Source organism: Candoia aspera, chromosome 3 (assembly GCF_035149785.1).
Source record: "Candoia aspera isolate rCanAsp1 chromosome 3, rCanAsp1.hap2, whole genome shotgun sequence".
Taxonomy (NCBI): Eukaryota; Metazoa; Chordata; class Lepidosauria; order Squamata; family Boidae; genus Candoia; species Candoia aspera.
Window position 1 is genome coordinate 186,688,193 of NC_086155.1, and position 27,039 is coordinate 186,715,231.

At 39.3% G+C, this 27,039-nt stretch overlaps 1 protein-coding gene across 4 annotated transcripts in view; it reads right to left on the reverse strand.

Annotated features, from left to right (window-relative positions):
* Nucleotides 1-3,699: 3,699 nt before the first annotated feature.
* Nucleotides 3,700-27,039, reverse strand: part of NIPAL2 (NIPA like domain containing 2) — a 37,835-nt gene continuing 14,495 nt past the window's right edge. For 2 of the 4 annotated variants that reach the window (XM_063299538.1, XM_063299542.1), the window contains exons 5-11: nucleotides 23,684-23,805; nucleotides 19,760-19,856; nucleotides 16,749-16,884; nucleotides 11,232-11,320; nucleotides 5,565-5,628; nucleotides 4,144-4,238; nucleotides 3,700-3,811 (exon numbers count right to left, since the gene is read on the reverse strand). In XM_063299538.1, coding sequence (XP_063155608.1) covers nucleotides 3,711-3,811; nucleotides 4,144-4,238; nucleotides 5,565-5,628; nucleotides 11,232-11,320; nucleotides 16,749-16,884; nucleotides 19,760-19,856; nucleotides 23,684-23,805 — 704 coding nt within the window. In that variant the 3' untranslated portion in view covers nucleotides 3,700-3,710. The remainder of the gene's footprint in view (nucleotides 3,812-4,143; nucleotides 4,239-5,564; nucleotides 5,629-11,231; nucleotides 11,321-16,748; nucleotides 16,885-19,759; nucleotides 19,857-23,683; nucleotides 23,806-27,039) is intronic. The other 2 variants (XM_063299540.1, XM_063299541.1) reach the window with 2 other exon arrangements.

Below are 27,039 nucleotides of genomic sequence, written 5' to 3' on the forward strand. Positions count from 1 at the left end.
TCCCAGTGGTAGCTCCTTCTCTTTTCTTCTAAAGTTCAAGGGCAGAAGAAACTTAACATTCAGTTCAGGTTGCTTTTGGTCTAAGTTCAACCAAGGCAATGACTTCCCCTTTGCCGTCATTTGGGGACACCTAGGTTTGCTCCCCTCTCCCCTTGTGGCGAGAAAGAGGCTATCTCATGCAAAGCAGCTGCACAGGCTTTTCGCAGGTGGGATCCTTTCCATTCTCTTCCCATGCAAAGGGTAAGCCCACAGGGCAGGATCTGTAGCCTCACAAAGGTGGCAAAACCCCAGAGTGGAAAGATCTTCAGGAAAGCTGGCCGGAAAGGGACATTTGGCAGAGACTTGCTGATTAGCTTGCATTTCTAAAAATAAAACGTTTGAGTACAAGTAAATTTTTGGTCCCAGGCCAGAAACCAAATACAAGATAGATTCGTTTAGCAGCTTATTTCCCTACCCCATGCTGCAAAGTGTGGGATATTCCTTCTCCCACTAGCCTGTTTTTATTTGCCATATATCTTCTTAGGTTCTAGAATGGTGACTTGGGGAAAAGGGAAAGGAGAGCAGAGGGAAACGCAAAAGCCATTTGCTTTCGGCCTTGTTCAGACCCCCTTTTCTGTTTTTGTTAGCAGGGGCAAAAACTCCGCTCGAGACCGCAGGGCTTTGTGGAGAGAACAATAAATGGCACACCAGCAAATGGAGTCGAAAAGAATGCCAAGGTTGTCACTCCCCATCAGTGGTTTGGATGGATTTCCTCCTCCGAGAAACATTTAGAATGCTTGGGCTAAATTGTGCACAGGCAACAGGTGGTTTACTTTACCAAAGGGCATGTGTAATGCTCAAGTGAACAAGAGCCAAGTTCCAGCAGATGGGCTGCTGCTCGCTCTGCTTTGTGGAAGGATATTTTTCATGTTGTGTGTGGAAAAGAGCAGTAACCCTGGTTCACTGGAAGAGGTCTTGGTCACCAAAATAGCCATTAGCAAATGAGTCATCCCGATCAGAGCACAAACCGCCTGGGCTCCTCGGGGATCACATGTTAAGCTAGGCTTAGCAGAGAGGAGAGCGGCTGGGAATTTAATCAGAAATAGCATTACAGCAAGGGGATAACCAATTGCTGATTTAAATTATTTGCATTGTAATCCTGTTGATTTCCCTGAACTTCATTCCAAACACACATCATTTGAAGACATAGGTTCTTAATTTGCTTGGAGATGGGGAGGCTATCTTTCTGCATCCATTCACTTGGTGGTGGTGCTCCTATTACTGTTGTTATTAAGCACGTAATGCAGTGTTTCTCAAGCTTGGCAGCTTGAAGATGTGTGGACTTCAACTCCCAGAATGCCCCAGCCAGCATGCTGGCTGGGGCATTCTGGCAGTTGAAGTCCACACATCTTCAAGCTGCCAAGCTTGAGAAACACTGATGTAATATAATAACCTGTTATTCATTTGCATTACTTTTATATTCCATCCTTCTTCTGGGAACTTTAGTTTTCTATTTATTTTATCCCCCACAACAAACTTTGAGGCTCAAAGTCAACCCTGGTCTGCTCCATGGAAAAGTGAAGACGTACTCTTGCATGTCCACAGTTCCCATCCAATACCTTAATCCCTACACCACTGGCTCCCCATTGCTGATTTTGTTCTTTTTACTCAGATCATGAAATGCCGAGTGTGATCGTGAGCCAGAAAAAGGTTCTGGTCCCCTTGATGACAAAGCTGGCAAGGCAAAGTCAAGGGTGAGATGATGATGATGAGCCCAGGGTTGCACGAGAGAATGGATACCTGGCTTGTGAAGCTTTGATGTGGCTATGAACATGCAGATACTGATGCAAATGCCCTTGTCCATCTGGGTTGAAAGCAAACAAACAACAAAACTGGCTGACAGGCTGGTGAGGATGAAGGAGGACCTGTCTGGGTGCTGCACCCCAACTGATGAATCTAATGGAAACAACACTTGTATCCATAAATACAATCAAATATACATGAATGAGGTAGAAGAACATTTCCGCAGGAAAAAAGCATGAAATACAAGGACACCAAACTTAGAGATGCTTATTTGTCAAAATTAATCAAGGTACTAGGTTACTTTTTACCTATTTTTGAACAAAGGCAATTCCTGGCTCAAAAATGAGACCTTATACAAAGTAGTAAATGGCATCAGAATTCTATAGCCATATGGTAACACAGCAAAGAATCCTGCATATTTAGATAATCTACCAAGTTGTAACTGCCTCCTTTGGGAGCTTAGCTATCAAAAAGGTAAGAAGGGTAATCAGCCACAGATAGAGGTTATGCCTGTAAATTAGTGATTGCCAATTCTTCTTTTGTTCCTTGTGACAATAATTTGATCACAGGCTATTAGCAGATGATAATGTTCAACTTCTAATTTTTGCAGAGCAAGCAACTTGGCACAGCCAAGTCCTCCCTCATTGTCTGATGGCTTGTGTTAGATCAATGCAAAGAGGTGAGTCAGTACCACTGAGCTGGTGTTGCAACAGAGCAGCACAGCCTAGGCCAACCTGGTACCCTTCAGATGTGTTTGAATTCTGGACCAATTCCCAGCCAAAATTCTATCTGTTGAAGTCCAACACATCTGAAGGCACCAAATTGGGCAAAGCAGAATTAGAGCTAATATCCAGACTTGGAGGATAACTTACTCAGAACTTGAGCCATAGCCCCAATTTATTTGTGTGCGCGCACATGTCCATGCACTTATACACGCAATTGGTCAGCTTTGCAAATGACAACATATTGGTGCTAAAAGACTACAGAATATTTGCAACTGGGGAAGAACTGAGAAAATGACTGAATAGTTGGCTTGACTGTGAATGTAGCCTGCTGCAGTTTTAATGCACTGTGGGAAGTGGCACATGGCCTCTGCTTCAGTGATTAAGCCAAGGCCTAGATTCCTCTAAGTCCCATTAGGGGGAAAAATTGAGTGTATTGGGCTTAGCTTCCAACATCTGTATATTTACTTGCCAATTTTGAAGTTACAAAGTTCAATTCCTGGAACAAACATCAGCTGCTCAAGTTGAATCTACTTGCGGCTGCTGCTATGCTGTTTGTCCACTGCTATTGATAAGCACATACTGTAATTGGAACAAATCACACTACCAGGAAGAACTGCATTTTTAAAAAATAGTGTAGCGTGCTGAAAAGTTTGCTTCAAGCTTTCCTTCTAAATGCTGTGAGGTAAACAAGAGCAGGGCTGAGAAATACTGTGCGCGCGTTTCATTTCATTTGGCACAACTTTTAAAACTGTAATTAGCTGATGAGTTGCATTGGAGCATAAACATGTATTCTTGCATACATAAGCTCAGGCATGATTCTGACTTACTCTCCTCCCACTACTCCCGTGAAGTGGCAGTCAACAAGACTCTTTGCATAACTCTAGCAATCGGAAACCCTGTGGCACATTTAACTCAGCCCAAGAACTGCAAAGGATAAGCAACGTCAGCACAATTAATGGCCTAAAGGGACACACCCAACTCCGTTTAACAGGCCACTCACTCCTCTTCAGGCACCATCACTGGCTTATACTGCAACGTATTTGTGGTAGTCAAGGGATCCTGGAAGCTTACGAAAACAAAAACAAAAACAAACCCAAGAGCTGCGAGGATAAAATAATCTGATACATAATTAACGGGTGATAAAAGTGTGGTGAATGCAGAACAGAGAAATGGAAGATTTTTTTTTCCATTGGGAATTTCTCTTTACTCTTTGATTGGCGTCTTAACAGAGGTACTTCCTTTACATAAAGAACCATAGGATGGGTTGTTGGAGTCTGGCTGTATTGTGCTGCTGCTCTTCTTCCCTGTGGGATTAAAATAACAATAAAAAAATGCTCGGAGCAACTATGATAGATCAAATCCAACATGTTTAATTATTTTCCTTTTAAAAGGTTTCTCACTATAGGCTTCACTTTGTTTTGCTGTGATAGACTGTGGCAATGGGATGGAAATAATTCAAGATTTTTTTTTAAAAAAAGGGCATTGGCAATAGGAAAAGAAATTAAGTGAAAAGTAATTTTTATTAAAAATGATTTGGTCTCTGATGTGGTTTTTCTCTTCAGCCATCCCGCTAATGGTTGTTTTTCAGCTTTGTGAATAGGAATGACAGACAAAATATTTCCAGACTCTGACTTACCAGGAATGTGTCCACAGTCTATATAAAAAGTTGTCAAATGTTCCTTGCTTCTGTTCCGGGCTATTATAAAAACGCCAATAAACGTCAGAGAACACCTGCAGAAGAGTTGTCAAACTCGTGACATTCATGCAACCTCAACCGTCTGTCTTCCAGATGTTTTGGTCTACAAGTCCATTGGCCATGTTGGCTGGGTGTGATTGGACACGAAGCCCCTAACCACTGGAGCTTATCGTGGGCTTCCCTCTATTGCTGAAAGATCTGGAAGCCAGGCTTATCTAGGCCACGTAGGGTGTAATCTAGGATAAAGCTAACACCACCTCAGTCAGCCTCCAAGAATGGTGGGCTGAATACAAGGGTGCCCTTAACTCATAATACCTCTCAAGTCAGACCTGTTCTTCTCATGCCACCAAAACCCAGTATGCCTAGAAGGTAACAGGGCAAGGCTGTTTTGTATAACTGGAATACATCTGCTATTGGTAATCTCAGAAAAGCCTTAAGCCTTTTTATCTTGGAGATGCACTTTTCAAAATTTAACTGATGAGTATCCATTGGTTCAGTTGCTGATAGCTGCTGGAGTTTCACCTCTGAGTAACACTGGATAATGTTACAAGCTGCTCAGAAATGGAAATGTTGCCTTTGGGTGGCATTTATGTGATTTTTGGTTTTATTTCCCTATGACTTGATTGGCATTTTGGCTTTTTAATGTTTTTTCAACCATCAGAAGAGATCCATAATTGCTGAGTAGTCCTGGACTGGAGAAACATACTTTGGACATTATTCTGCAGCCTCTGCCCTGCGAAGTGAAATAAGTGACTACAAGGGACATTAGCTGGAGTCCCTTTTGAGAAAATCTTCAGCAATAAAGCCCTCCTAGCTTCCAGGACAATATCTTTGGGAGGGCTAAGCTAAGAGAGCCTACATCTCCCTGGCAGTTTGATAATTTGTTTTTACTTTATGCGTATTAGTGGTTTTAATATATTTTATTCTCATTATCTCTCCTGTGCTATTTATTAATGCACCCTAAATTGTTTGTAATGCTTAATCTGCCCAGTTTAATTGATGGATGAAAACTCCCATTCATATAGGGAATTAAAATAAAATAAAATAAAATCCACGTGTGATCTTTATTAAAGCTATTCTCTAGCACAGCGTTTCTCAACCTTAGCAATTTTAAGATGAGTGGAGTTCAACTCCCAGAAGCATGGCTGGCTGGGGAATTCTGGGAGTTGAAGTCCGCACATCTTAAAGTTGCTAAGGTCGAGAAACACTGCTCTAGCATGAGCAGCTGTAGTCAGACAGGCAAGCCCAGATTACCCTCTGTAACTACAGACTGACTTGAGCCATTATATGGAACTTGTTCATCTTTGTTCCTTCTCTTAATGTAAAGAACCTGAGCATAATTTTGGAAGTAAATTACTTACCCAAAGAGAAACATGAAACCACTCAGGAAGCTTGCACCTTGGAACTCCTGATAAAATATGGCTCCTTGGATTGAAACAAAACCCAAAACAGCATCTCTTGAATGGCAGTTACATTTGACAGCAATGACATTTCCTCCAGCTTTAACCAACAAACAAAAATGTCATATCTATATCAGTCTATCACTATGTATCAAGCTATCAACCATTCAGTTACAACAGTGATGAAAAAGTAACTTTGCGACCAATGCCCACATTTATGACCTTTGCAGTGCCTCTGCGTCTGCCATCACAGTCAGTCAGTACGCACTGTCCTGACCCATTTTTATTTTCTTTTTCCTCCTCCTCGCAGAACGGAGGGATTGCCTAAAGAAGTTATCTCTTCCTGAGCTGGTTTTCTCTGCAATGCAGCGCATCCCTAAAAAGCGCTAACAAGTTAAGCAGCTCAGCTCTGTGACCGTAACTACTTGATTAGAACCCTGGGGGGCTTGTGCTGCTGCCTGACACTGACAAGACCCTAATCAGTTTCACACTAAAGGTTTTCTTTTGCCTCCTAAACAGCTCACAGGGAGCCCCTAAGCGAACAGCCAGCATCAGCATATTCCTTTTGATGTGTATTCCCTGTTGCGTGCCTGCTTTTTCTCTTGTAATCCCTTCCTCTCCAATGAATGTAAATACCAGTGTCAGGGTGAGCATTCCCAAGGGCAGGGAGGAAGGGCTATAAGATTTGCCCTTTTACTCCAGTTCTGGAAACCTTCCCCACTGTTGGGCTCAACCGGCCATTTGGGTTCGTATCCTTTGGACACTGTAAAGCAGAGGCTGAAGTAAAATTCTAAGCAGTCACTGTCATGATTTTTCACTTAGCAACCGCTTTGCTCAGCAACTCAGTTACCGATCCCAACTGCAATCACTAAATGAGGACTACCTGTATCTATTTCAGATTCCAAAAGATGCTTCTGTTACTACTACACTTCTTTATTCATGCAGGAAATGTGTTAATTTTCCTTTCCAGCTATGCCATATCGAATGTTATTTGACACAGATCAGTCATCTGGAGAACGGCATTTCCTACCACAGAAGAGGTAGTAGCAAGAATGCCCAGCTCAAAAAGTTCCAGGGCATGTGAAGAATGCACATGGTCTTCTGTAAAGAAAAACGTTGAAGAATAGGAAGATCTGAAACCAAGACAACAGTAAAACAGATAAAAGAAATTTGAGTCCGAGGCAGAAATGTAATTTGAGAAAACACCTCAGGCTTGAGCCTCCCTAGTTCTCTTGAAGATAACAGGAGGGAGAGGGAGAAGCGTATTCAGACTTGCAAGATTCTGTTACTGCAACCTTATAATAAAAGTAGCACCGGTGTACATAACTTTGGTTTTCTAGTCTGGTGTACCTCAAAGCGTTGACATCTTCTGGATGCCATCCATTCTTGTTGCTTAAAGGATCATGAAGCTATAGCTGTCTTTTTATCCTCTTTGGCCAATGCAGGGCACAATTCTAACAATGCAGATTAGGCCATAAAAAACTGAACTGTCTGTACTGTTTCTGTGTGCTATCACATTTAGTAAACTGTACCACAACAATTGGTAAAACTATCATTTTAAGTATTAGTAAGTTAAAAGCAATCTTATTTGTACAGATCTGTAACTATTGATATAAGGTAAATACAGTAAAACAAAACAAAACAAAACAAAACATGAGTTTCAAATATGCCAGAAACTCCAAGGACTCCTATTTATTAGGGCCTCACCTGGAGGCCACAGGGTCCCTCCCCTACCATCACAAGATGGCAGCAAAGAGTTAGGGCTTTCTGTATCTCTTTCCTGTCACCTAATGGTCAACCGTAGTCCTCTATTTTAGGGGGGAAAATGGGAAAGCTAGCAAGTTGCAGAGGTTATGGGCCCCATAAACATTCCTAAAGTTGGGAATGATGATCAGGGCTGCTGAAACCCAGTGTTTTATTAGAAAATGCACTCACCTGCCCAGAAAAAGGATATCAGCAGAGGTTGCATGGGGCATCCAATAGGAGGGAGGAGACAAGGGGCAGTGATTAAGACCAGTCTAGAAATCAGCATGTTAACACTACTTTTGTTCCTAATGTCAGTAATTTTGGATATGGGCAAGCCTTCACAGCAGCCATTTGGCAAGAACATGTGCAAGATGTCCTCAAAATTCCAAATCTGCCCACCAACCCAAAAAGGTTGGGGACCCCTGCCTTAGGACCAAATCATTAAAGACTTCCAGCTCGTGAATGATTCACACTTTACTCAAATAGCTGACTGCATTTAAAGAATGTTGTATATTTAAAATAGGTCCTACACAGTAGCATTTCAAACTGATTTACAAAATATAAAATAGACAATAGATTTAATAAACTAAAATGTTTTTTTAAAAAAAACCATACAATTAAAAGGAAGGAAGAATTGAAAACAAAAGCAGAACCAAAAACATTCATCCAACATTCACACAAGAAAGCCTGGGAGAAAAAAGAGTTCATTAAGAAAAGTTATTGAACTTAGTTTTTCAATTTAGCCAATAGTTAATTACTATTTTATTTTGGAAATAGCAAAAACTAAGACACTATTTTGGGAAGGTAAGATAACATCTAATTTAGAAATAAAAGATACCATTTAATGTCAGAAAAGTTTATCACTAGTGCTTTTTTTTAATCGAGTATAGAAAATAGTTTCTTATTCCAGAAAAATATCAGAGCAAGAATTGTTTCAAAAATTCAAATTCCATCAGTATTGTACAAGATCTTAATTTAAAAGGAATATTTACTGCAATTAGACCTGAGCCCTATAATCTGTTTCTGTTTTCTGAAATTGAAGAAAATTCACAATGATTTTCTCCTCTACTGCAGAGCATGAAATAAATAGCTCTCCAGATGTTGCTGGATTACAAACCCCATCATCTCTAACTTGGCCAAGCTATCTGAAGCTGATGGCAGTTGGAGTCTAACATCTGGAGGGCCACTGTTCTGATAAGCATCAAAAGCTATTTTGATTAACACTGCCAGGCCCAAAAAGTTATGTAGCACTGGGGATACAAGATCACCTCCTTGAGCAACCTATAAAGGCAGTTGTGAGAGGTTCAGAAAATCATCCAACGAGAAAGAGTTGTACTCAAAGTAATCAATTATCTTTGCAAAAACTGGACAAAGATGTGTCCTGTGGTAGCAAGTACAAGTTTTGAATGCCCTATAAATGTACCATAGAACAACTGGGCCTGGAATCAGATAGTAGGAACGTAATCCTGAATGTAATTCAAAGAGGTTCCCAGGACTAATACAAAATATGAGATGTTGAAACAGTGATCAAAGTACCATAAAATCTAGTTTGGACGTTTGTAAAGGATATCCAGATCGCAAGCATGCTGGACATCATAGGCATGTATCTCAAAAATGAGTTCAAAAAAGAGAATGGGGCTAACATGTCAAGAACATTCTCAGCCTGAATAAATGGGGATAAATTCTACCCTGAAATTACAAATCCAGTTGGTTATATCTCTAATTCAAAGAATTGGTCAGATATGACTGAATGGATAATTATGATTCGAATCATTCAGGGAGGCTCCAAATGAGCTTTTAACTGTGCAATTTCTCTGCCTTGTCCACAGATTGCGTGGCACTTGATATCCACTTAAAATCATTCAATTATTTGGTAGTGCAGGACCAAATGCTAAATTTTAGATGGCCAGTTTTGCAGAATCCAGATGACAGAATGCCTGAGCCACAGTAATGATTATGGTTAAGTGAGAACACATGCCTATTTTTGTGGCTTCTGGTTTGTTGGTTATTTATCCCTGGGCGGTGTGTCAAAAAAAATCAAGATGTGGTCACAGCAGGGTGGCTTTGCTCGTGTCGCCACAATGGTCTTCTCGACTTTATTCTCCCCTCCCTCCTGCCATGCTACTGTCATTTACCAAGGGACCAACAGATGCATGTAGCTAGCAAGGATGCATGCAGCAAACTAGGAGCCTTTCCAAATGTTAGCTGTTCTGCAGAAGACTTCTTGTATATGGCCATTCCTTAATAGAAATGATAAGTTTCCCAGTAACAAACATGGCATGCAGGCATTATAAGTAAGTTGCTTCATTTCAATTTTTAATGGGACTTTATTCAGGTCAAATTCAGTATGAGTAAAGATATTTAGGAGCTGGCCCAGAAGCAGAGAGAATCAAATTCTCCATTTGGTTACATCATTACAGCTGTTTTGGGTAAATCTTTCCTCCGGATCAAATAACACAGGCCTATTTTAACCCAGCTGCTGAACCAATCTGTATTTTCAAACTTTGGTGTGCTCCAAATAAGTAATCCATATAAAATAATGGAATTCCTGTATGGAAATCTCTTGAACAAACCAATGACAGAACAGACCCCAGTGTGTGTTAAAGGGATCATAAAATTTAGAGTAAGAATAACTTTTTGGCTCACTGAAAATGCAGTATATTGGTCCCAATTTGCTCGCTTCTGTCTTACCTCAGCACACAGTGCTTGGGAACTGGAGTCTCTTCAATCATATCCACTTCATATCACCCAGGATAAATTTACTAACTTAAAATGACCTTGGATTCATTCTAATTTCTTCTTTTTGGCCTTACAAATATAGCATGTTGAAACAGAATAGGGCTGCTTCAGCACATGGTTGGATGGCAATGGCTTTAATGCTGAAATTACTTCAGCAGGCAGAGAATGGGAGAACACAATGCGTATTAGAAAAACATTTATTGTGTGTCACTGCAAACACTTGTAATAAACCAATAAAGCAAGATAGATGGAGACCATCGGGGCTGAGAAAATTACATTCAGACTTCTGTGCCCTCTGAATCAGTTGTCCTACTCAAAATGGATCTTCAGACATTAGACATGTTCCAGAAACAAATAAGTCCTCTTAAGGCACCAATTTCAATGGCAGAGATAAGTACAGTTTAATCTTTTATTATGACGATGATGATCATGGAACGTAAGAAATGCTTATGTCTGGTTGCATCATGTCCCCAAGGGAAATTTTTTATCATGAAGACGGGAGGTGGAGAGAGAGAGAGAGAGGTCCCAGGTCTTTGCGGGAACCCTGGTCATGAACATTGTGTACAATGCACAAGGGGACATACTGAAGCACCCCCCCAACCGGTGCCTATAATTCAATTTTTACCCCCCTGCAGTCTCTGTTGAAACTAACCATCCTTAGCTAGCCTAGGGATTGTGGTTTTGTTTCCAGTGGAACAGCACCCCAGCGTCCTTATCAGCTGTCAACCAATCACTTTGGGGAAAACGTTATGGTAAGATCCCAACACCTTTTGAAGCAAGAGGTTTTCCATCTTCCCTTGCTACCCTTTTTAAAAATTACTATTCATTTATTTGCTCCTGTCAAAGTTAATAGGCAGCCCTGAGAGCTGGGCCTGCTCCAGTGTGCCTCTGCGTTTCTCAGCTTCTGCCCTTGATATTATTGGTCTGTAACTCCCATTCCCACTGAACAATGGACATGATGCTTTGGAATTCTAGGAGCTACAGGCCCAACGTATCTGGAGGGTGCTAGGTTGTGGGGAAGGGTACTGTGTAAGAGTGCAGGATTCTAGAAAAACTCCAGGCACAAGGAGTCTCCCCTCTTATTCCCAAGTCTGGGTGGAGAAGGGAAAAAAGGACTGATGGCTTTATTTGGTCGACACCTACCTGCCAGGATAGAACTAAGAGTAGAGAGCACATAGTTCAGTGGGCTGACTGCTGTTGAACCATAGATCTCCACTGCTTGATTCAAGAACCTGTGGGAAGAATGTCAATGTCACATCCATATGAATTTAAAGTCCAAGACATGTTATCTGCTTTTAGGAATTTCAACACTGTATTCTGAAATCAACTCATCCTGTACTACAGGGTTCCTCAACCTTGGCAACTCTAAGCTGTGCAGACTTCAACTCCCAGAAGCTTTGCTGGCTGGGGAATTCTGGGAGTTGAAGTCTGCACAGCTTAGAGTTGCCAGGGTTGAGGAACCCTGCTGTACTACATCTATTTAAAGAAGATTTTAAAAAACGTAGCAGGTGGCAGCACCTAGCTGACCTTGGATGATCTTGAAAAAGCTAACGGGCCTGCTTAGCATCTGGATGGGAGACCATCTGGAAATGCCAAAGGTGTAGATGAGACTGGGAGAAAAATCTTGGAAGTTCTGCCAAGAAAACAGCATAAATGTCTCTATGTAATCCTCAGAAATAACTCAAGGGAGATTTTATTTAATAATGTATTGTCATATAATGAACATCACAAGAGCCCTATTCCCCCCACCCCACACTTCACGTTCTAATACTGCCTTCCCTAATTTGCCATTCTCAAGGTGTGTTAGACTACACTAATGCACCTTGGGAATTAGAGGAGTTGTAATTCAACATATCTGGAAGGTACCATCTTAGGGAAAGCTACCCTAAACTTAAATTAATACCTATCTTTCAGAAATCCAGTGGAATCCTATGCATATTTACTTACCAAAAACTCACATTGAAGCTTATCTCCAAGTAATCACCTGTTCTCTTTGAAGCTGATTTTACCAAGGGAAAAAAGCATGAAGTATTGTATAATACTTATACATATTTATCTTTAAAAAAATAAAAAATAAAAATCAGGATTAAATCCAAAGCAGTACAGATCCACTTGGAAAAAAGAATTGGGCAGAGATCTAAAATGATAATCAGATCTAAAACACAGAGTCTTCTGTTTCTGTGACTAAGGATTCTGTTGTAACTTACAGGGCCATTTTAAGCTACTGGATATTGTGCATGCGCATGGAAGTATATGTGCGTATTTGCAATGCTTTCAACATCAGAATAATTATAGTGGCATGCAAAAGTTTAGGCATCTCTGGTCAAATGGTTTCATGAACCACTAAAAGGACAGAAAATTACCTAACCTCTACATGGTACAAAGTTAAACACACCTTTCTGTGATTTAGAATACATACATACTATGTATATGCAATCGTTTGAAATGAGAAAACAGTGAAATGAGCAAGTGCAGAAGTTTGGATACCCTTCCAGTTGATTCAGTGCTACTTAAAAAAAAAGTTATTAATAAGGCCCAAAGAGATTATTGACTCTTTAGACTTACAAGTGACCCAGAGCAGACAATTCCCCAGATCAACATATATTTTGATGCTTCTAACCTCTTAGATTGTGATTACTTTTCTGTCTATTCAAGTTACGGGGTCTTCCAAGCAGCTGTTTGCATATTTGAAAATAAAGTTAATTCACTCTTACAAAGCATGGGAAGGCTATAAAAAAATTCTCTAAATGCTTCCAGCTAGCAATTTCAACTGTGAGAAAATAGTTACATGAAATTGTTGATGTCAAAGCAAGATCTGGAAGAAAAATCTGCTACCACTGCCTGAAAACGGGTCAGATCTGCAAAACAACCCACAAATCACTGCAAATGACTTGCTAAAAACTTTAGCTGACACTGAAATAGCTGTTCACCACACAGTGTTGCTTTTACAGTTACCTGTATGACTTAGCAGAAGGAAACCTTTTCTCCAACCTCATCACAAAAGTCATTGTCTAAAATATGCAAAAGAAAAATGTGATAAGCCTGAAATATTTTAGAAAAAAGGGCTTTGGACTGATGAAACAAACATTGAACTGTTCAGCCATAACCACACAAGATACACTTGGAGAAAAAAAAAGAGTGATCTAATTCAAGGAAAAAAAAACCTCTTACCAACTGTTAATCTTGAAGATGGCTCCATTTATGCTTTGGGGTTGTGTGGCAGCCAGTGGCACAGGCAATATTGTGCAGATGGAAGGAAAAATGGATTCAACTCAACATACCCTAGAAGCTAATGTCCCACTCTTAGTGAAGAAACTAAACAAGAAAGATATCACTGCAGCAAGATAAATCAATCATGAAGCATTTAGTTACAAGAAAGAAGGATAAAGCTTTGGAATGGTCTTCACAGTTCCTGGACCTGAATGTAACTGAAAATCTGTGGCAAGACTTAGTTTACCAGATATTTAGTACTTGCTATGAGAGTAAAGATATTTCTGAGATAGAAATGTTCTGAAAGGAAGAGTGAGGAAAAATGTGAAAACTAGGATAGATAATTCTCTATCTAATAGCTAAGACAGATTCTTAGCTACAGGAAACATTTAGAAGCTGTTATTCCTGCCAGGGGTATTACAAAGTACTGACCCAAAAGGTGTTCAGTTCTCTGCACCTGCCATATTCATTGTTTTTGTTGTTTTGAATCTGTAGACAACTGCACATTTATCTAAGTATACATTAAAATTTGCAGAAACATTGTGTAACATGTAAAGGTTGGGTTACCTTATCACTTAAGGATCCGTTGACATCTACAATCTGACATGGGGGGGGCGGTTTAAACTTTTGCATGCAACTGTACATTATATTCTAATTTTATCAGAACGAATGTGGCCACTGGTTATTTAAAGATAAACAAATATATTTCATTTTACGAGGAATCACACCTCTTTTTCTGGCCATCAAGCTTTCCCATCTTTTTAGGTTTGTGTATTATTAAAGTACATTTAAAAAATGGTGAAAATCTACTACTGTATGTCTTAAGAAATTATCACAATTTGAATGCAAAGGTCTTCATCCTGCAGAAGATAGTGTCCGATTAAATAACATGATATCCCAAAATAGCCCTTTGGTACCATGTTAAAGTCCAGTTTCTAGTCTGTTTTAACCATTAGGAATGACTGTGGCTATTTTAGCAATTACTGAGCAGTCCTATGGATCCAGATTCTTTTTAAAATTTGCATATTCATGGATTAGTCAAGATTTCAAAGTCACTGCAATTCCTCTGATTTTAGCTATATTTGTTCCAATGTCAGTCTGAGGAAATCCAACACAAATGTGTGAAGTTGCTGCAAAAAGCAAAAACAGGTGGTCCACTAAAATAAGTCTTGCATTAAGTTTGTCTGCAAGCTATTCTTTGAAGACTGGACCAAGTAATGGCAAAAAGTGTGAGTTGTAAAATTCTTGGTTCAGATCTTCTCTCAACTACCACTGTGCTAAATGATTTAAGTTAGGCCACAGAAATGTAAGAACTTTGTTGTATCAGATAAAAGGTCCAGGTCCTTCTTCCCATAGTAATCAACCAGATGCCTTTGAGAACCCATCATGAAGGCCATAACTCTCTCCACTCTTGTGGAGCTGATAATCCGGAGACCTCTAAAACCAATTATAGTAGTGGCCATTGGCAGACATCTCCTATATCATTCTCCCAATCTGAAGCCCTCCACATGTTCTAGGAATACAACTCCCAGAATTCCTAATTGACAAGGTCAAAGAGCTGTAAATCCTGAGAATGCTAATCCTAGCACTTCTGGAGGTGTAATAGTATGTGGGAATGACCTTGGGACACAGGGGGAAGAGCTGCAGCCATGGCAATGGTTGGATAAGAGGCAGCTGAGCCTGCAGAAGGAATACGGGCATGGCAAACATCTCAGAAGGGACCTCCCTAATTTTTTGGGCTATAAAGGTGACGGGAGAAATGTACTTTCAGACTTGCAAGATTCTGTTAATGTAACTTTACAATAAGGTAGAGCTAGTTCTTCTGGGTATGCTTCTTGTCTGGACTACCTCACAAGGCTGACTGGAGGGCACTAGATTGGGGAAGGCTGCCTTTCTTGACGATATCTAATTCCCTTCTAAACTTGTCTGAGCTAATTGACCACACTTCTCTATCTTAGGGCAATTAAAGATCCTCATTCTCAATCCTAAATTTCTTCCCTAGCAGTTTCATCAAATGATCCTGAGTTCTAGTATTTATGGAGGAAGAAAAGGTGATCTAGATTTTCCATACCTTACAGGATTTTGTGATCTACATTTATGCCTTCCCCTTATCTGCCTTTTTGAAAGCCCCAAGAATTGTAACTTTTGTATGTAGGGAAGGCCCTAGCAACAGCCTCTTTCCCCAGTCTTAAGATACACACTACCATCACTCCCTTTTATTCTTCAGATAACTTTGGCTAGGCTGTCAGAGGGGCTACAGATATCAAACTTTGCACACAGAAGGACCCACGCTCAATCTCTAGCAAGATCGATTAATAAGACAGTGATGGAGAGGTCTGCTGCCTGAGATCCAGTTTAAGTATACAGTATTGGAGTGGAAGAACATGCCTTGCAATACAGCTATATAAATAGGGAGTGACAGTCTTCAGGGTGCTTAGTGAGCTTCATAGAAGAGGGGAATATGGACCTGGGCTTTGAACACATTAACAATTATTTCTTCTCTGATCCTAACCAAATGATGTTCAAACACTTCTTCTGCCTCTGGGAGGCCACAACTGATGGGAATAAAGTTAAAGTTTATTGTACTTGATTAGAACTGATATGGTTGTCTTCCCTAACCTTGTGCCATTGGCCAACTTTGCTGGAGGACATTGGATCAGAAATCCAATACATCGGGAGAATATTAGGTTGGAGAAAAAGCCAGACATGGAAATGCTATAACCCCTATCTCCTATCCCATAACATTTAATTCAGCTTTGAGAATTATTATGCTTTCCTGCCATCATCAGAGCCAGGCTAATAATGAACCAATTTGGAATCTAATCCAGGGGGAAAAAAATTGAGGAATGCTCCAGAGCACCCTTCTCTTACCTAGGTCTTCTAGATGTGTTAGGATTGCTATTCCCAGAGTTCCCAACCAGCAATCTTAACACATCTGAAGTGAACTAAGTTAAGAAAAGTTTGCAAACTCAGTGTGTTAGAATAGGGCTTTAACATTCCCAATCCACATTTAGAAAACAAACTTTGCTGACAATGGGGAGTGTTTTATAGAGATGAAACCAAGGAATAAACTTGCAAATGCCAAGCAGAGGGGGAGGAAAGAGATTAAGGTGAACAGAAAGGTGGGTGTTAATGACTGACTAGAGAGCTAAAAGCTACCTTATTGATTCAACAAAGCAGTAAAAAAGCCTAAGATTTAGTTTGCTTGAAATCCACGAGAAGCATAAAAGTATGTTTAACTGGCCATGTTTAATGGCTAGTTAACAGCAAGATAAAGCATCGTAGTCATAAATCAAAATTAGAAGAGAAACTCATAAATGCATCTGTGTCTGAAACAATCAGTGTTTGGCAGGACTTGACTTTACTTTTAAGTTATAACACCAAGCATTAACAAGAAAAATGGAAAAATGGGGGAAACACAACATTAATATATATATTATAAAAACTTACTTGACTTGAAATACACAAGTTAATGCCATTAGAATGAGCAAAAGATAGAAAATAGGGTATGTTAACTGCATGTTCCCCTTCAGAGAAAATGTCAACATGACTGCCACTGCTTTCACTGAAATGATGGTCAGAGATGCTAGAGAAAAATAAAAACAAGCCGATTCAAACAGAGTATTAATAAAGATGATTTTATCAGTCAACTAATTATGAGAAACTGGTAAGCGTGCTTATATATTTATCAAATATAATAATTACCAGTGGCCCTGTACTGAAAACATTTAAGAATTTATCAAAGCAGAGATGGTAGCTAAATATGTATGAACAGCCTCTTTTATCTCAAGTGAAACATCAATATGGTGTTGAACTAAAATTAACATGTAAGACACCAATGGATATTGCCAATATTGAGCAATGGGCAAAATTGAATTTATAAAGAGTATCGTGTTTCTGTAGATATGTATTCATTATGATTATAATATTTGGATCAATAAACCTTTGGATTTTGTATCTATTGAATAAATAGGTTTTCTCTGTAGGATCAGCATATTTTACAAGTTTCCCTATAAGTACCTATCAGTCGTAGTCTGTCTTTTTCACAGTGGCATAATTCATCTAATCACGCCATTGAATTCATTTAAGGAACAAAATGATCTTTTGTCAGGGTACATAAAAGAAAACATAATCTTGTTCATTCCTAATTCTCTGCTTGTGGTGATAATCTAACCCAGCCTTCCCACACCCATAAATTACCACTAATATATGCAATATGTGCCTCTTTGTTAAGCCTACTTAGATATTAACTGAAAAATGGTATTTTTCCATAATACAGCACAACCGTTATATGTGTGTATATAATTTGTGGTTGCCCTTTTATTCACAGGGGCAATTTCAGATGTTTGGCACTGTTCTGCAACTCTTTTGTCCAACTTGAGAACCAAGGTGAAATAACAGAGGGTAGACCTCAGCAAGTTAAAATGTTGGCATGTGGCTTTGCAGAACAAGAGTCAACTGATGTAATTTTTTCCCCAATAAAACTTGCCATTTCCATTCTTCCTGCTGACAGATATATTGCTACAAGATGAAGATATTACCCTTATCAGGCCTAGGGAGCCCCTAAAATTATTTAATATTTAAATGTAGCAATTATTTTTCTGATTTATGCAGAACCAAAGGAGGATGAATTGGGTTGCGGGCTCTGATAACAATTTCTACTTAGCTACAACTGCAGCAGCTGAAAAAAAAATGACATCACTTCCAAAAGCAGAAAGCGCAAAAATCCTTTTTATGCTCCCTATTTTGCCCCTTGAATCTAACCATATTATAAATCCTAGTTTAAGCATGAAGCAAGGTGCTGTGCGATGAGTCATTTTGCAGAGCTGCATTGCCCAAACCATCTACAGATTTGTCCAAACTCTTTTCTAGTCTCATTCCAAGAAAAGTAAAATTTTCTTCATGCCTATGAAATACAACCCTTATTAAGGCAAGTGGGTCAGATATAAAAAGCATTCTTATTTTCTCCCATCCTCTTTACACATGCAAAGGCAATCAGTACATATGGAGCATGGAAGAGAACAGAAATAGAAAAATATTTTATAAGCTTTCAGAAAATACTTTTGTAACAAGCTATCTTTCCAAAGCCACTTGCTGGGTTCAGGGTCATTTTGGATGGGCTGGACAGATAGCTGTTCTGAAATGTTTTTAAAAGAGAATGACATGCAGTTTTAAAGATGAATTCACAGCAGTTTTGATGCCAGGTGTACAGGACCAGCAGACTAGTAACCCGTAAGATGGGACAGGATTGTAAGGGGATTAATTAAAAAACCTCAGCCACGGAAAAATGGAAATCTTGTAATATTGCATCATATGGATTGTTATTTTTTTAAAGAGTTGTATTTGCATGCCAGTGTTCCATACTATGGAAAACTGTGAGACGTAGTATGATAGGAAAAGCTCATGAGAATAGTGAAACCAAAGGGCAGGGCAGAGCTTCCATTTAGAAAGCCACCTTTAGCAGCCAATATCGTCTTTGAATAAGCACCATGGTTGGCAGCTAGGTGCTGAATTTGACTGCAAACTGCCCTGTATGCTATCTTTCTCTGGCTACACAGTATAGAAAAAAGTAAAGATTGTGATTTGGCTCAAACACACTTTCAGAGGGAGTGAGCAGAGTTCTGAGCTGATAGAATGGATAGTTCCACTTCAGACTGCAGGCAGTCAAGGCTGTTATTTTGTAGAGGAGCTCAAGGTGGCATATTTAATACTTCCTCCCCCCATTCTCCCTCACAACAACAGTCCCATGAGGTAAATTGGGAGAGAGTGAGTGACTGGCCCAAATTCACCCAGTGAGCTTCTGTGGCCAAGGGAGGACTAGAATCAAGGTCTCCCTGCTCCTACTTCAACACTTTAACCCAGCTTTTCTCAACCTCTTGACCCTGGAGGAACCCTTGAAATATATTTCAGAGAACCCCTGAACATTCAGGTTCAAACATAGGCCAGAAGTTACAAAATTATTATATTTGTTTCATGTGTAGGCCTGTATAATTGCACTAACAATGTTCTTAAACTAAAAATAAAGAATGAACCTTACCCCTTTAATGTGAAGTTGTCTGAATTTGAAATAATTTTTTAAATAAATTGTGATCTCCCAGGGAACCCCTAGTGACCTCTCGTGGAACCCTAGGGTGACACGGAACCCTGGTTAACCACTACCGCACACCGGCCTTTGGGCTCAGAGGGAGGGACTGGCCCAAAGTCACCCAGTGAGCTTGTGTGATTAAGGGGGAATTGAACCCTGGTCTCCCCAGTCCCAGTTTTAACCACTACACTATGCCGGCTCTGACTATTTCTAAATGCTCTTATGTAAGAACCCATAGCCACATGGAGTAGAGATAGACCACAGGAATGTTCTGTTCTGGTTCCCTACCAATTTATCATCAGCCGCCAAGATGTGTGGACAAAATACCAGCGTGCATGTACTTAAGCACAAAACACAAGATGAAGTACATTCTTACCCAATAGTGCTACCAGTGTTAACAAAACTACAATGTGCTTTGCTTCCCTTCTCTTGTAGAAATACAAAAGAACGCAGAAAGTTATTATTTCCACGATCTGAAAATAGAAAGGAATAAGCTTAAATTGCTAAAAAAGAAACATTTCCAACAAAATCTTTAACACAATCTATTTTCCCCTTTTAAGATGAGTAAGAAGAGTAACATCATCACCATTTATCAAGTAATTATCTCTATAAACATTTCCAAAGGCTAAGATAAATTCCCATTTTTTCCTATGTTTTCTTACCCTTTCACATGCCTTGAAAGATTTAAACAAAGGAAGAAGCAGTAGGGGCAGGGGAGTTTTGCTGTAATAATCTGGCAAACAAAGGCATCCAAGTTTAATAATACTGAGCCATAAGTGTACCTAACCATCTTGGTTAAGAAAGGAAATAAAGAAGGCCAACTATAATCTAAATGCAATGAGAATACTCCTGTGTAAGTAAGCAGCAGATTCTAATTCCTAAACTATGGCCTATCTTATTCATCATTCATATTAATCAGCTACCTTCATTTCTTCTTAAGCTCTAAACAATAAAACATAGAATAAACTGATAGTCCAGTTCAATACACCTGCAATGCATTTGTAAGCATATGCTGGCTTTCAATCATTGCCTAGCCAACTACCTGTCAAAAGGTTGCATAAAAGAAAAATATACCAGCAGGGTTTAATGGTATGCAGAGGGGAGGCTGCTTTGAAAGACATGTAACAGATGGGACTGCCTTAATACTACATATAACCTGGACCTGCACTTTCACAGCTAACAGCAACACCCCGACCTGCATTACATTCCTCCTCAAAGTAGTTTTCATCTGGGCCATAGATGGCTCTGGAATTAGCTACTGAATTTCAGCCTTCACCAACTTGATCTCCTCCAGCAATGTTGGTCGAGAACTCCCACACACATGGCCATGCTGGCTGAAACTTATAGTACTGGATGATGTACAAATCCAGAGGGCACCAGATTTGAGAAGATGGTTCTAAGAGTATCTTTACAGCATTAGTGCTGAGATTCTGGAGTAACCCTAGTAGAACAAGGCCATACACTTGCAAAATTCTCTTATGGAGTCCTTGATCTATCAGGAAACTGCCTTGACCAGGCTTGCACATTTAGCACAAATCTGAGCAGTTGAGATAAGCCACTCTTTTAAGATCTCAGAAGCATATCTTTTCTGTCACCTGCCACCTGATTCTTTTCCCTCGAGATGTCTGGAATTGACTCTGGAAACATCTGTATGTAAACCAGTGCTCCAAGTTATGATTCTTCTTTCTTGGGCACTGTGCAAATGAGAAGGATATATGGGCAATCATTAAATGTCCATCCTGCCCATGCTCTGGAGTTGACCTATGCCTCTGAACCATGGCCAACAAACCACTTGCCACTTCTACTAATGGACAGCTTGTTTACTTCTGGTCCAGATGAGTTTCACATGCGTTCTGTCATAATCTGTTCCATCCCATTTTCCAGATTCAAAATATGCATGAAAATTTAGATTAAATACTGTATGCATTTTCTGCTAAAGTATGTTTTTGTATGTGTTTTTGAGCCAAGAACTCCACTGAGAAATTCAGAAAAGTGCACAATTCAAAGATAACTGTTTCTGAACTACATATGAATATGTGAGATGCAAATCACGCAGCTTTGCTCTTTAAAAAAGATCAGTTAGGTTCATCAGCATCCTGAGACACTCCTTACTTTAGGGTTTTCAACTGGTATTTTAATAGCGGTGTTTAGAGAGGAAAAATCTGAATCAACTCAAGGGCTATAATCATTCACTGTCCTAGTTTTCATAAAAGAGCTGCTTTTTCTCCCTTCTTGTCCTTACCTTCCATTTAAACAAATTTACTACATTTACAACTGTATTTTTATTGTGTGTGTGTCTGTGTGTGAGAGAGATTCATTTATATACATTTGGTGCCACTTTAATATAAAAATCAATTTGTAGTATGAAAAATGAGTGGGTAAGCAATCCCAAATTTTCTTTCGCTCCCCCAGCCTCAAGTCATTTTTCAGCTGAACTTCATACAGTTTGTCCCAGAGGCCACAGGAATATAAATCATACTTGCAAAGCAATTTCCCCCATAGCAAGATAATAGACACTGGAGGGAAAGCCTTTTTTGTTTGTTTCTTTTAAACAAAGACTGATTTCATGAAAGGCACCATTCTCACTGTTATTTCTTCTTAAAACCCTTTTTCTTAACAAATCATGGTCTAGCCAACCCAAGTCATAGAGGATGGAGATTCCTCTCCATCTTTCTTCTAGGCTACAGAGGGCAGAAACTGGCACTGCCGAAATTGCATTCTCAACTATTCACTCCCATGTTTTATTATGCAGAGACAAGGGAGGTTCCCTTACCAGCCCCCCAAAACCTCTCTCCTCTTTTCCAAACTGCTCAATGGCCCTGAAAGCTTTTCTCTTCTGCAAGTAACGATGAATGAAAAAGTTCCTTCTTTTGTTTTTCTGCAGAAAGGCAGAACATTTACACAATAGATCCTGTGATAAAGGTCTTAAAATAATTTTGATTTCTGTTGTAATCTACACACACACACGGACAATTTTGTTCTAGCTTACGATCAAAAAGTAGAAAAAAATAATTTAAAAATACAGAAATAAAAGAACCAGTTAGGTATAGACAATCTTTGGTCACTCAGCTTCAACACTTGGAGCTTGAGATTCCTAACTAACTCTAAACCTTCTTGATTGGTCTAAAGGCTAGAAGGTGAAAAAAGGCCCTTTTTTGGCAAAGCAAATTTTCACTTAAAATTCTGAAGAAACAAGAGAGAACTGAACACTTTGGCTCCATGCTATATTAAATCTTTTAATCATATTTAATACAGATTGGGCCACTGGCTTTCTTGCTTCTTCTCTCCTGTGTAAATGCTCTTTTTCCTTTCCAGATTTAATCATCGTGCTACTCACCATTGTACAATTTCACTAACATTAACGCAATTCATAGAGACTGTCAAACCAGAACCTACAGTTGGCACATGAAGCAGCATTGCGAACGGCTTTATCTAGTTCATACTTGCATTTACATGCAGCTCCTGAAACCTGCTTCCCCCGCCCTGATTCTTGTGGACCTGGGTTCTTTCCCTCCTTCTTGTGGACCTGCATCACACTTCAGCTTTCTGAAAATCAGCAGAAGCTGGCACACCATGCTGAGGTTGAAAATACATAACTATGGAGTGAGCCACAAAATAGGTTTAATGTTTTTTTAAAAAAAACCCAGCATCTCAGCAAAATGCAGGTTAAAAAAAAATCTCATCTCTGAAAAATTCATCTGATTGTCTGAAGAGTCCTTCACTACTTTCAGTCCTTGATTTAAGGATTTCAAATAACCGTTCACATGATTTGTCACTAGTTTGGCGAATTGTGATTTATGATACGTGGAACCCCAACCTACAGAAACGTATAAATACCACTTTTGTTATACTAACCTTCCTCTTTTGTTTTGTCTTGGTAAATATAGACTAGCTTTTTTTAATGCTGCATTGCTTCTTATGGAGAAGCACTCTAAAATTCACTCAACCTCCCCCAAGGAATGTAGATGGAATAAAAGCTGAAGGGAGCAAAGACCAACATCCTTATTCTAAAGAACATGCTGCAGAAGAAGCAACTTTTGACTCTTCACCAGAACGCCCAAATTATCCTTCACATATCATTTGGGAGTAGTAATCTTTATGCATCCAAAATGGCACCATCCACAATCAAAGGACCCCAGATAGAAAATAGAGAAATGGGAAGGGAGGGGAAACAGGATGAAATAATCAAGGAAAAAAAGCAAAACTGGCTGGAAGCCTGAACAGGAGCAGACTACTGTACAGCACAAACATTTGTTACAGGTCATGCTTCTGTATAGTGAATTAAGAATTTTGCACTCACCATATAAATCAAGAACTGCCAACTAACTAAATCACTCTGTATTGTTCTTGCTGTGACTTTCTGGGTAACATGAGGTGTAAAGGTCACCAACAGAAATGTTCCTGCAAGCATCACTGTTCCACCTTGAAACACATTTAGACAAACATTTGTTTTCTTTTACTGCATTGTAAAAAAAATACACAAAAAATGAACAAAATCAGATTTTTTTAAAAACAGTAATATACATCTGTCCAATGGATAATCTAATTGTTGAATTATATTGCCAAAACCAAAAAAGATAAACAAGATGACCTCTCAATTATCAACATGTTAAACTGATACAAATCACCTCAATATATAGTATCTTATATACATTTAATAACAATTTATCAAATTATACATACAGATTTATCTATTCTTGTAAAGTATTATGAGATCTGTGCCAAAGGGGAAATCCATCTAGATAAACATTTCTATACCACACACAACTAGGAGACTCCCAAGCAACTTCAATAAAAAATGAGGAAACCATGATTATGTAAGCACCTTTATGTTAAAACAAAGGGCCTCAAATTTAAAAAAAGGTACAGGTAGCCCTCACTTAATGACCACAATTGGGAGTGGAATTTTGGTTGGTAAGCAAAGCAGTCATTAAGCAAGTCCAACCTGATTTTATGACCCTTTTTGCAGTGGTTGTTAAGTGAATCACTGCAGGCATTAAGTGAATCACATGGTCATTAAGTGAATGACGCAGTTCCCCACTGATTTTGCTTGCCAGAAGCCAGCAGGGAAGGTCAAAAATGGTGATCACATGACCATGGGACGCTGCAACAGTCATAAATGTGAATTAGCTGCCAAGCACCCAAACTGTGATCACATGACCGTGGGGATGCTGCGACAGTCGTAAGTGTGAGGACTGGTTGTAAGTCGTTGTTTTCAGCACTGTCGTTAGTCCGAACCATCGGTTGTGAACAAATGGTTGTTAAGCAAGGACTACCTGTATTACATGTATAGAATGATAGTTTGTGTTTGTCTCCTATATTTAAATTTCTGATCACATTCCCATCCATAAGACATAATGCAAGCAACTGTAAATAAAATATCATTAGTATTTCAATGGAGGGATAGAATTTCAGCTGCTTAAATAATTTCTATCAAGTATCAAGTACAGATCTTCTTGTAGGAGGAATATTTAAGAAGTGGATGGGTGTGAGAACAGGAGCAAGCACGCCAACTCAACCTCTACTTTCTATCACATCACACATCATATCATTTATATGAGAAATAGAAACAGAAACACTTTAAACAGAAACACACATAATACATAAGGTTATGTATTAAGGGGTTGACAAAAATGTTGTGACCAGAGGCTTGTAGGAACCTAACCCTGTATTTGCTTAGGTGCAACAGTTCGGTATTTGCTAATTCAGTGTTCACAGCGAATGTAACTACTGTGAATAACAAGAATTTACTGTATGTCTCCATATAGGTACCAGGAGTTGAAATTTACTGAAAGCAGTCTTTGCTTTTCTACAGGGCTATAGAACAGAACTGAGATTGTCTATGTAGGGATCAGAAGAACAGGCCACAGCACTTCCTAAATTGAAATGGATAAGATGGTCTTCTGTCAAAGCTTAAAAACCCTGAAATGCAAGTTCTTTAACCCTACACCCAGACTGGAAGGCTCAACTATAAAAACTCAAAAGTGTAACACCACCTTGAAGGGGAAAGTTTTCTTTAAAATGAAGAATTCAACAGGGAAGCTGAGTGAACTGGCAGCTCCTGATACTTTGGGAATAATCATTTCCCTCCTTCCCTTCCTGTCAAGGATAATGGTCACTGCTTTCGGAAACTGTTGGAAATGTTCTTTACTGTCTGAGCATTCTCTTAGCAAGCAAAGAGCGTGTCTGGACTGGGGTCTTCAGGAGGTGGTCCAGAGTCCTTCCCAGGGAGAAGGACTAATATTAATATAGGACAGGATATGGAGAAATCTTGTTTCCCACCCAGATCCTATCAGAAGCACTGCTTAAACAAAAAGATGTAATGCATCCACGTTACATGGGACACTGGCTAATGACAAGTATACTTGAACTTGCAAGCATGTAGACATAAACATGTCCTTTTCTGCAGCACAATGTCTTCTGTGACATTGGTGACTAGCCAATACAAAGTTGGCACAGTGGAATGTAGCGTTTTTGGGGAGAGGGGGGTCTTCTTTCCTTCAAGTTTGAAGTTCTCCACTTCCATAATCAATCAATGGAGAATATGAGTTTCTGGGGTACAAAAGACTGCACAGAATATTAGTGGGATCATTTGAAGGGGGAGAAAAATGCAGAGGCATGGCAGAGTTCTATACAGTATTTATGTGCTTACATAAACCCTCCCAGCAACCATTCTCTTTGCCATGATATTGCTAATGTCAATGGAATGCAGCAACATTGTTAAAAACCTCCATGGCAAAGACACTCACAGAAATAAAATAAATCAGCACAGAATGCTGCTTTAAACTATGAGCAATATATAAGAGGAACATGATCAGCTGAGAAATAAATTCTCTATATATCTCATGAGTTGAGAAACTACATATCTCAGGGTTAGCGCAACAGTACTATTTCCCCCCCCCTGAAAACATCTACAGAGACTATTCTACAGGCTGTATTATCTGCTTGTTTATTTGCACAGAAACTCAAAAACCAGCCTCCTCCAACACAGCATTGCCTGGGAACTCTGAGAGTTGTAACCCCAAAACATCTGGAGAGCACCAGCTTGGAGAAAGCTGTCCAAAGTCATTTAGTGCAATTTGTGCAAAAGGGGAACACTTCAGAGAAGATGAGGTTTCCATGCAGATGGTAATCCTGGGTAGGAAAAAGCATGCAAACAAACTATGTGCAATGGCGTACAAATCTGTTTTGCTGCATTTAAAGAGGAAGAAATGATGGATGGTTGTGGCTTCTCAAAAGTGACACAAAAACTTCACATGCCCATTATTTGGAAACCTACTGGTCTACCTTTGCTCTTGACCCAGTTATCACTCAGGGTCATATAGTTCTACCACACAGTAGATCAGCCACATCATGATTATCTTCTTCTTACCTGCCTCTGGGTCACTGGCATTGATTCCCACCAAGATTACATTTGGAGTTGGATTCCTTAAAGGTTATAAAGGCACTAAAAGTGTTTATCCTTCAAGGGCCCCCTGTGAAGTTGCTTTAATATAAATGAAGAAATAAATTCTTGCCTTTATTTTGAATGTACGGAGGTTAATATCAATATATGTTATGGACCTTTTTGTTTAGATGCTCCTAATTTTATAATACTGCATGAATTTATAATCAATTGTAAAATGTTATTGCATTAATTGCCATTTTATTCTATGT